This window comes from Ruditapes philippinarum, unplaced genomic scaffold, assembly GCF_026571515.1.
Source record: "Ruditapes philippinarum isolate M1 unplaced genomic scaffold, ASM2657151v2 ctg1772_1_1_1_1, whole genome shotgun sequence".
NCBI lineage: Eukaryota > Metazoa > Mollusca > Bivalvia > Venerida > Veneridae > Ruditapes > Ruditapes philippinarum.
Window position 1 is genome coordinate 126,181 of NW_026857150.1, and position 11,608 is coordinate 137,788.

Genomic DNA, 11,608 nt, shown 5'->3' on the forward strand with positions numbered 1-11,608 from the left:
ACAAGGTGGTGCTAGTGGAGAATATTCGCATTGCATAGTTCCAAAATTAAAAAAAAAATAATGAAACAAACCTGAAGGGAAATAATAATAAATAAATGAAATAAACATTTACCTCAATTACCTTTATGGTAAATATCGTAAGAGTTTGGTGATACATTTGAAACAATCACGGTATCAAGCATGTATTTTTCATCTGCAGTAAATGAATTTATTAGTAATTTTAAGAACGTTAAACATTAAAAAAGAAATTGATAAATTTCAAAATTGTATCAGAAAGTGTTTCTATTATACACGAAACATATTGTTATGTTTAATTTATTTTTTCAATAGTGATTATTATTTATATTAAGATAGGCAAGAAAATATCAATAAAAAAACAGAGAAACACAAAAATGTACACGCCCAACGGGGGACTCGAACCCACGACCCTCAGATATCAGAGGTTCTTCAGCCTTAAAAGTCTGATGCTCTACCGACTGAGCTAGCCGGGCGCTTGATATCACATACATCCCTAAAATTTATCATGATATAAATTATCAAAAAGTTAATCTGATAACAACGTGTGTACTTTGTGATACTATTTTATTTCTTAAAAGTTAAACGGCAAGTTAAATGTTAAAATTCGTTTATAACAATAGCTGTTATTTAACTTTTAATGAATATGAAGTTTTATCTGATATATGTACAAATTAATATTGATTTTGTTTTAATTTTTAACTTTGATATGCAAATAGCAATAAGTATGACAGTATGACATACACGTTTTATTATTTGAATTTGAAATTATATTGACAAATAATCACAAAAGTGACAGTTCGGAAAACGAATTCGCTTTCTGAATTATATTATGCAGTGCATGTATATAGCTCAAATTTCGTTTGTCACTTATTCCTTGTAAACTCGGAGAAAAAAGAAATTCAGTAAAATGACTAATATGATGTGTTTACATGATCAGAAAATGCTGACCTTGTGATATTGAAATGTATTTAACATGAATAAATTTGTACGACAATATCATTTATTTCATCAATTATTATGACGATACATGACGATACATAAGGTAGTTTACCACAGTTCACGAGAAGTGTTGCAAAATTAGACTGGCTAAATTTTTCTAGTGAAGTACCATCTAGGCAATCCTGTTTCCTTTGTGAAAACAGACGTCGTCGTTTATTCGTTTAAAAATCTTAACTAATGTCAATGTGATACTTCAGATAAACATGTTTTGCACCCTTTTCGGATATATTTTTAAAAATACTGACCGTTAAATAGACTGAAAAATAAACATACATCTATTTTTATCATTTTCTTGAACAAATAAATCAGTTCAGTAATTCCCATTACATATTCAGGATTTTCTCGATAGCTGTTAGTTCAAGGGGACGCAACATTATGCTAAAGCGAAGTTGTCAATGTTTAAAATGAAAACACAAATAGAGTTTGCACATTTCAGACATCTTGTGACACAACAATACTGCAGACAGAACTCATCTAAAACTGCATTGTCGATGTTCAAAATATATACGAACAAATAGGTCGATTTGAAGTCACACTTATATGTTCAAACATTTTGCTCTATTATTCTGATAGAATGATTCCGCAGCAATAATGCTTTAAATCTACATTGTCTATGTGCAAACTAAATACGAATAAATAAGTAGCTTGGAACTTATAATAGCATTGCTACAACATTTCGCTCTATTATTCTGATATAATGATTCTGCAGCAAGAATCCACTTAAAACTACAATATGTGCCAACTAAATACGAATAAATCAGTAGCTTTGAAATCATAATAATATTTCTACAAAATATCACTCTATAATTCTGTAGCAAGAATGCATTTAAAACTACTCTATGTGCGAACTATAAGTAAGTTAATGAGTAATTCAAGAACATCATCTTAATACCAATAAGGGAACAAAGACAAAATCAAGATTTGTGACAATGATTTTGTATAATACTCGTAACAAGTGTGTATTTTTTATTAACAATTAGTACAAGAATTTTGTTTTATATAATTATGATATATATATATACAACCAAAATGAAAAAATGTACGCCCAACGGGGGACTCGAACCCACGACCCTCAGATATCAGAGGTTCTTCAGCCTTAAAAGTCTGATGCTCTACCGACTGAGCTAGCCGGGCGCTTGATATCACATACATCCCTAAAATTTATCATGATATATATTATCAAAAAGTTAATCTGATAACAACGTGTGTACTTTGTGATACTATTTTATTTCTTAAAAGTTAAACGGCAAGTTAAATGTTAAAATTCGTTTATAACAATAGCTGTTATTTAACTTTTAATGAATAGGAAGTTTTATCTGAGATATGTACAACTTTATATTGATTTTGTTTTTATTTTTAACTTTGATATGCAAATAGCAATATGTATGACAGTATGACATACACGTTTTATTATTTGAATTTAAAATTACATTGACAAATAAACACAAAAGTGACAGTTCAGAAAACGAATTTGCTTTCTGAATGATATTATGCAGTGCATGTATATAGCTCAAATTTCGTTTGTCACTTATTCCTTGTCAACTCGGAGAAAAAAGAAATTCAGTAAAATGACTAATATGATGTCTTTACATGATCAGAAAATGCTGACCTTGTGATATTGAAATGTATTTAACATGGATAAATTTGTACGACAATATTATTTATTTCATCAATTATAATGACGATACATAAGGTAGTTTACCACAGTTCACGAAAAGTTTTGCAAAATTAGAAAACAGTCGCCGTCGTTTATTCGTTTAAAAATCTTAACTAATGTCAATATGATACTTCAGATAAACATTTTTTGCACCCTTTTCGGATATATTATTAAAAATACTGACCGTTAAATAGAGTGAAAAATAAACATACATCTATTTTTATCATTTTCTTGAACAAATTAATCAGTTCAGTCCCATTACATATTCAGGATTTTCTCGATAACTCATAATAGCATTGCTACAAAATTTCGCTCTATTATACTGATAGAATGATTCTGCAGCAAGAATCCTCTTAAAACTAAACTATGTGCCAACTAAATACGAATAAATCAGTAGCTTTGAAATCATAATAATATTTCTACAAAATATCACTCTATAATTCTGTAGCAAGAATGCATTTAAAACTGCACTATGTGCCAGCTAAATACGATATAAAGTCGTTTCGAAATCCTAATAATATTTCTACAAAATTTCACTCTATTATTCTGATAGAATGATTCTGCAGCAAGAATGTAAGCCCAGACTTTCTTATGTTTAACAAAATATTATAATATGTACCAATGTTTTCCCTGATAATAAACAGAACACATTTTTAAAATCTCTGATAAATGCGTTTATCACGAACACCCTTGAGTGTCTTTAACTACACATAAATTGTAAGAATAGATTGTGAAAGATTTCATCATAGCATTTCTTTAGTCCCTCGAGGATTCTGCCGCAATTATATTTTCCCTTTTAAACACAAATTAGGATGTACAAAACCGTTACTTTCTGCACTTATGTTTATATGCAATAATATTTAAGTTGTACGAGGACTGTCCAGAATGTTAGTAGACAAGGCTCTTAATTAATTATATGCAGTCAAATTAATATGATATTTTAATATTGCTAAAGTATTTATTTCCTACATAATGCTACATATTTTTAAATTTAGTCATGTTAACAGAATGAATAGTTGCTAAAATTGCAGTTTCAACAGAAGCGTTGTTAACTTGGCATCACATGTTGCCATCGCATAACATTTATAGTTGAAGTTCTGACGCCATATGCAAGTAAACAACTTGGTCAAGATGGTTTGACACATTCGTAACATTTGTGTTGCAAAACTGACATCAATTTCAAGGACAGAGCAATGTTATGTCATAAAACTTTATGGCACCCCTTATATGACACCGACTCAGACGCAGATTGATTCGACAACTTGTGTTTAAATGCCAAACAAATTAAGATGGCTAAACGTTGCCTGTAAAAAACTGTAGTATCAACAAAATAATTTATACTATTGAAGTATGTACATTGTCTAGCATTAAATAATTCTTAAATAATTATTTCCACACAAATTAAGTATTAAAGCATACTTCAGTCAGCTTGATTCCAGGACTTTTATAGCCAAGAACAACAAATGGGGGATTTTGTATGTATAATAAGAAAAACAATATTCGCAGGAGAAATTCGGAGAGTTATCGTTTTCTCCATTTATGCTAATTTCTGTCATTTTATGTGCAGTTAATATTCCTCCATAGTATTTCCTTCAATCTGTTTAATATCAGTGAAATAAAATGTGTTTCCCATTAGAATCGCTTGAAGTCACAATTAATATACGTACATAAATCTCCTGACAATCCGTTCTTTGATTAGGTTCAAAGATTTGACTTTATCAACTTAAGAATGTGTGAATGTGTGAAGAACACACTTAGAATCTGTCCATAAGTATTTTTCTTTGATGTTTAACTGTAGCTGATTACTCACGAATATCAAACAGCGTACTCCTATCAAAACTGCCATTAATTCTAACCTTGGGGTAGTTATTTCTTTCAAAGGCGCAAGCCTACTTTTAGCAAACACTAAATCAACTTTTGTTTCTAACTTGCTTTTCTGATGTAAATATATTGCCGTAGCATATGCCTTTGCAGAAGCATCACAAAAACACAACAATCTGTATTCTGTATCTTCGTCGTATTTCTGCAGTGAAACGGATCGAGGTATTTTAAAATCAGAAATCGATTTTATATCACTTTTCACAGTTGACCAAATTTCACTAATGTCATCATCCTCTATTAAATCATCCCAATCATATTTGTTCTTCCATATTGATTGCAGAAGGATCTTTCCTTCCAGCACAACTGGACACAACAATCCTAGAGGATCGAAAACAGATGCAATCTGCTTTAAAATCATACGTTTTGTCAAAATGCTTTCATCACTCGACACAGATGATTCATTTAGAGTAAGTGTGTCGTTTTTTGTATCCCATGTTTTTCCGAGTACTTTGATAGAGATACTTTTTGTTTGGTCTGTTGTCGCAATCATTTCATTTAATTGAGAATTATTTGATGCCTATTCTCTCAGATTCATAGAGGCATAAGCAAAGATTCTTTTACTAGTCTTGTACAAATCATATGCTTCTTCCAATGTATTTGTACCTGTAATTACGTTATCAACGTAGATATCACCTTTAATTTTGTCAGCAATGTTGTTGTTGTATGATTCTAGATGGCTCTCAAGAGTGGCACCTAACGAAAAGGGGCTTGATATTATACCAAATGGAACACGACATAATCTGAATTCTTGAACATTATCACTACTGACAATCGGTCTTTTTATATATTTTATCCACAGAAATCGTGTGACATTCCGCTGATCTTGCTGTAGGCCAATTTGTAAAAAAGCCTTTTCAATATCCGAAACCAATGCCACTTGATGATGTCTAAAACGCATCAATAATCCACAAAGATCACGAATCATAACTGGACCTCGATATAAACACTCGTTTAAACTTTTATTGTTTCTATCTGATTTTGCAGATGCGTCATAAACAACACGTAATTTGGTAGTTGATTTGTGTGGGGTAGTTACTGCATGGTGTGGAATATAATGCACTAAATCACTCTTCGAAACTTCTATCTATTTTCTCGATTACACCTTTACTAAATTGGTCTTGTATCACTTCATTATATTTTTTCAACAATTCTGGTTTGTTTTTCATTCTTGCTATATTTGATTTCAATCGAGCCAATGCTAGCTCTCTGTTTTCTGGTAGTTCTGGAGTTTCTTCTTTCCAAGGCCATGTTACTTGATACATTCCGTTCTCATATTTTAATGTATCTTTAAATTTCATTAAAGCAATTTCATCATTTGTATTATCTTGATTGTCTGTAATTCCCAACGATTCGATCTTCCAAATGTCTTCCAACTCTGGTTTGGTTTGAACAACTGAATCAACACTAACACATTTGTGGTGCTTACACATGCATTTGATCCATGCGTAAGAATAAGCATATTTGTTTCATTTTCATATACACTTGTTTCCTGTATTCGGCCTGTAAGTATCCAACCAAGCTTTGAAGCAAGAAGATAAAATCCTGGTTTTACTTCCATTCTTTGACACATTACAATATCTAGGTAATAATCATTACCTAGCAATAAATCCACTTTTGATGACTCTTTATTTGATGAAAGGTCTTCAGCCATGTTCCAATTTGTGAACAAATGTTTCATATGTTCGTCAGGAAATAATTTAGCTGGCTTTTTCTGTACGTTTCCACTAATTACCGGTACAATATTGGCATTTATTTCAATGTATTTGCCAGTACTAAGTTTCAAGCACACTTTTGTAGAATATGTTTTAATTATCTTAGGCTTGTCCGATCCAAAGGTAACTAACTTTATTTCTTCTTCTTTTAATTTCTTTACTCCAAGTTTGCTCGCTAGAGACTCTGTATTATAATTATGTCCTTTGAGATCCCGAATCAAGCAGAATACGTGCATTTTCACTCGTAGTCCCCAGTGGACTTTTTACTTCCGTTCTTGCTGTCTGCATTAAAACACTTTCATCACAGGACACAAGAACACTTTCTTCATGGATTTCGTTGTTGTTAATTGTGTCTGTTATTTCAGGATTAACAACACAAAATTCACCTAATCGAAACTTTTTAGGACACAAACTACGATGGTGCACATTAAATCTAACACAGTATACACAATTCTTTTTTCCTTTACATTCAGCGGAATTGTGACCTAATTTAAGACACTTCAAACAGCTTCCTATAAGTTTTCCTTTTCGTTCTGCAATCGTGCGAAAAGTAGGGCACTCATCAAACCAATGTTTCTTATCACAATACCGGCAATTCTTAAACTTCTTGTCAGCAAAATTTCTTACTTCACTTGTAACCAGAGCTTCAGCTGAACTTAAAGATTTACCTGAATGGTCCCGTGTACTCTGGTTTCCGTAGAAAACTTTACGTCTTTGCTTCTGCTGGTTAGGAGAATTCATTTGTTTATATCTCCGTGATTCTGAGAATGGTAGCTTTTGATCCGCTTTCCCAAGTGCATTCACATTAGCTTTGAACTTATCGCGGAGATTTGACACTGTTCATTTATCCTCTGTTCCTTTATGCATTTCAAGTTGAAGCAAAACTTCTTGAGGCAGTTTTGAACGTATCATAGAGTCAAATACATCGATTCAGGACTTCGAGACTTCGAAGATGTTTTTCAACTTGGTCGAAAAATTCTCTCAAACTTTCAACTCTGTTATAGGCTGGAGTTACATTTATCATCTGATTGTAATGTAGATCAATCACTTCTTGTATATTCCCGAAACGTTCTTTCAAGATATGAATTGCCAACATGTAATTTTCGTCAGCACGTTTTGCCTCTCCGTACAGCTTATTTCTCAAATATGTGAATTTCTCAATATTTGACAGCGATTTATTCTTATGTATTGTGCACTCATACGAGTCCCAAAATTCCAACCATTTAAGCTTATCACCATTATATGATAGCAAGTCTAACTTTGGCAACTTTACCGATGATCTCATTGCTTCTTTCTTCTCGTTCATTTCTAGAATTGTCTGTTGTTGTTTCATTTGACTAACAACAATATATTTGCATATCATGTTGTCTAGTTTAAAATTTTGATGTGCACTTACCGTTTCACTTTTATGTTTTGCATCCACAAATTTGTCCTTAAATTTGTTAAGAGAGAAACACATATCCACAACTCCTTCACAAATTGTGCAATCTTCATCAAGAATAGATTTTATCAACTCGTCATCTTTTTCACTAAGTACACATATCAATTTATCAGTTTGATTTTCAAGTTTTCTCCGGTAAACATTCATTTTCTCAACACATTTTCAGCACTATTAATATATTCCTCTTTGTCACTAAAATCAATATCACTTTCTAAACTCCCTTGCGCATTTTTAATTTCCGTTTTTAAAATGTTGAGATATCTAGTCCGCACACCTTTCAGGTACGTAATGTTTCGCCCTTTTGAATCCCCTTTTGAACACTGAAAAGAATTTTGATAATTTTTTTAAATTTTTAATTTTAAATTCCTATTTTTAAAAACTTATTTATTTTCGATTTTTATCCCTTGCGGGACCATCAATTAGAAAACTTTACTACGCTGGAATTTAAAAAACCCCTTTTTTTTTTTTTAAAATTTTTTTTTTTTTTTCCAAATAATAATCCTTTTAAAATTTTTAAAGAACTAAAACGAAATAACTAAAAAAAGATCAAATTTTTTTATATTCCCAAATGCCCCGGGAAAAATCCCGGGAAATATAAAATTTAAAAATAAACCGCCCCGGGGAAAACCCGGGGGTTACAAAAAATACCGGGGGGTCCCCAACAATTTTTAAGCCATTTCCCGGGGTTTAAAAATAAAAATTAAAAAGCAGGAAAAGAACAGAACAGAAGGTTATATTAGTCGTATGCATGGTACAGCATATAGACATATACAAAAATATATACATACATGTACATGGCAATAATATTCTTATATAAAATACACATTTATCATATCATATTTACGAGAGTGTTGTATTTTAAACACGGTTAAGTAAACTCTTGCCGTTGTTAAATGCCTTAACAAAAGTAAACGTTTTGTTCTCTGTTTTCATAAGTTCAACAAATTTCATCATATAGGTCTCTGCCTTAATATTTTGCGAATAAATTTCATACGTCTATCTTTAAATATGTTACATTCCAGTACAAAATGAAATTCATCCTCAATTGTTAGCTTATCACATAATTCACATAGTCTATTTTGTCTCTCGATATTCCTGTGTCTTCCATAATCGATATTTAAGAACAATGCGACGACATTCTTATTTTGTCTATTATTTGGCCTATGTTTGAAATTTATTATTTTCATAAGATACACTTAAATCTTGACCCTCTTTCCCAAATTCTTAAAACAATCAAACTTGGGTATTATCCATTCGAATTCTACATTCTGTTTAATCAAATTGTCAATCAGTCTTGTTTTCAGTAGGTGTTAAAATAATTCTTTTAACAGATGTTGGAAAAAAATGCCAAAACTCCACGCTACCCTTTAATTGAAGTCCAGTAACAATCTTTAACATTTATTAACCAATTTTTTTCACCATTTTCACAACCAACAGTTTTTATTTTTTGTTCCTCTAAAATACCCAAATTTTCACTTTTTACTATATTCAACCCATATTTTTTACAAATAGGCATTTTCCAGTTTTTCATGCTATGCAAATCGGGCCCGGGGTTTCACATAAACAGCAGCATTACAAGTGACTTTTTTTAACATTTCTAACTTAAATTTAATTAATATTAACGCGTTCTTCGCGACAACATTGCATTATTTCTTATAAACAGTGTCAGTCCAATTGAGTTTTACATGTTTTCCAGCGGTTGTTTTTCACACTTTCGATAAATCTCCCTTGTCTCCAATATTTTAAACTTTTTTTTTTCTTTTATAAATAAGAAAATTAAACTGAAACTTATATTCATATACGAGTATATTTGTTAAACTTTGAGTAGAATTTAAGATTCAAATTTGATTCAAACGCGTTTATTATAAAAAATTTGATTGCAAATGTATTCGAGATATGCAGTCATATTAGAGTTAATTGATGAGTGCCTTTACTTTAAATGTAATACAACAACATTAATTCTTAAATTGACTGGTTTTGTTTTTCAAAAGTTGATTTGTAATTAAGTACTAATAATTGCGGAATATCAATAATTTCTTATTTCAAACGCCGGGCAGGTTTTAAGGGGAAGCGAATAGATTACTACGGGGGTCCAATAATTGCTAATGATACTGATTTCGAAGATTAACTGTTTATATAACTCATTCATCTTCAGAAGTAAGTTAAATAGAGTAATTCTCAAGAACATCATCTACAATACAATAAGGGAACAAAAAATAATCCAAGATCTGTGACAAAGATTTGCCAAATACTTCGAAACAAGTGTGTATTTTTTTATCTCACAATTAGTACAAAAAGTTTTTTTATATATGATATAATACAAACAAAATGTAAAAAAATGTACGCCCAACCGGGGGACTCGAACCACCGAACCCTCAGATATCAAGGAGGTTCTTCAGCCTTTAAAAGTCTTGATCTCTTACCGACTGAGCTAGGCCGGGCGCTTGATGTGGGACAGTGTCCCTGTAATGTAAACACTATCAATATGTCGCCAAGATAAACCCGATAACACATGTTACTTTGTGACACTATTGTAAAAGTTTTAAATTCCATAATTTAAGTTTTAATGTTAGTGTTTCGTTTATAATATAGCTGTTTTTACTATTTTCAGGTTAAAGAAATATGAAGTTCCTACGTTATCATTTATCTGTATATTTTAGAATTAATATGATACTAAGTTGTTTGCGAATTGTAATAATTTAAAAACAGTTATCAAAGTAGCATATAGGCTGCTTGCCATGTCTTTTTTCTACATGTAGAAGACAGTCGTCCATATGTATTCAACGAAAAAATGTCAATGTGATACTTTCGAATAAACACAACATCTCTTTCCCCTGCCCCCACCCCCATTTGCTTAGGTCATTAAATAACTGACTGTTTAAGTGTCGTTATTTGAAATAGTAATATATCAGTATTTCACATATTTATAAAACAAATAAAATGTTTCTTTGAAGACTTAAATCAATGATTTCGTATTTCCCCTGTTGGTAAAAAAAGACAATGCATTTATTTTCAACATCAATGTTATGTTAACAAGTAGTCAGAACAGGAATGTGATGTATTTAATACTCGATTTTCAGATGTGTACATCATTGTGTGTTCTGTCAAATTGTCGGGGACAAAAAGAAATTTCACACACTAACATCGCAACGAAAAATAAAGGAAATTACAATAAAAAATGATTATAGTCAATAAAGTTTCATTTGTCACATTGTGAACTGAGTTGTGATGCAAAGATTGTTAACCTATGGTATCTTTAAGGTCGCTTAAAATCAAATTTCTTTTTAAAAACCAAGTAAATATGTGTGTGTGTGTATGGTTTGTTCAAATCACAATTTGGATACCTATTCCAGGAAAAGAAGCCTACCATCTGTGGACTTTTTCGAATCGAAGACTTAAAATGGGTCCTCAGAAAATAAGTCGGACGAATGATTTCACAACACTAACGTTATTATGTTATTACTTCTATTTGTGGTATTATCTTAAACGGCAGATGAACTAAATAATTGTTATTGTATTGCATAATTAACTACACTACCCTTAAGATTATCTTACGGTTGATAAGAACATGTTTCAGGCATGGTTTATCTTAATCAAGTAGAGGCATCTATACATGACCTTTATTCTTTATAGTGCATCTTGTAGACTCAATACTTGAAACTATTTTATTAAAACATATATTTTCTATTTAATAGAAATCAGATTTAAAATAACTACACGCATTTGTATTATCATCTATAATAGTACTATATTTCTTCTTAATATACTCAAGAAAAGTTTTGACGAGGCATTGTAGTTTTATGAATTATTAGAATACAGTTAAAGGTATCATTTTGTTACAAGTGAGATAACTGGTTATTTTAGTGTCAATATAAAAACTAGTCAAAAATAAATAGAAAA

General features: G+C 31.0%; 1 protein-coding gene and 2 non-coding genes across 3 annotated transcripts; all 3 read right to left on the bottom strand.

Moving 5' to 3' along the window:
* Nucleotides 1-399: 399 nt before the first annotated feature.
* Nucleotides 400-491, bottom strand: Trnak-uuu (transfer RNA lysine (anticodon UUU)). Its single transcript is given in 2 exon segments — nucleotides 400-435; nucleotides 455-491. It is a non-coding gene; the product is annotated as a tRNA-Lys (tRNA).
* Nucleotides 492-2,059: 1,568 nt separating this feature from the next.
* Trnak-uuu (transfer RNA lysine (anticodon UUU)) lies at nucleotides 2,060-2,151 on the bottom strand. Its single transcript is given in 2 exon segments — nucleotides 2,060-2,095; nucleotides 2,115-2,151. It is a non-coding gene; the product is annotated as a tRNA-Lys (tRNA).
* A 2,246-nt stretch (nucleotides 2,152-4,397) lies between these two features.
* Nucleotides 4,398-5,045, bottom strand: LOC132748940 (uncharacterized). The gene has a single exon (XM_060738610.1). The coding sequence runs from the start codon at nucleotides 5,043-5,045 to the stop codon at nucleotides 4,398-4,400; it is 648 nt and encodes a 215-aa protein (XP_060594593.1).
* Between the last annotated feature and the right edge of the window lie 6,563 nt (nucleotides 5,046-11,608).

What these genes read in the sequence shown, in the direction of transcription:
- LOC132748940 (XM_060738610.1), bottom strand. Translation starts at nt 5,045, where the DNA reads ATGATTGCGACAACAGACCAAACAAAAAGTATCTCTATCAAAGTACTC.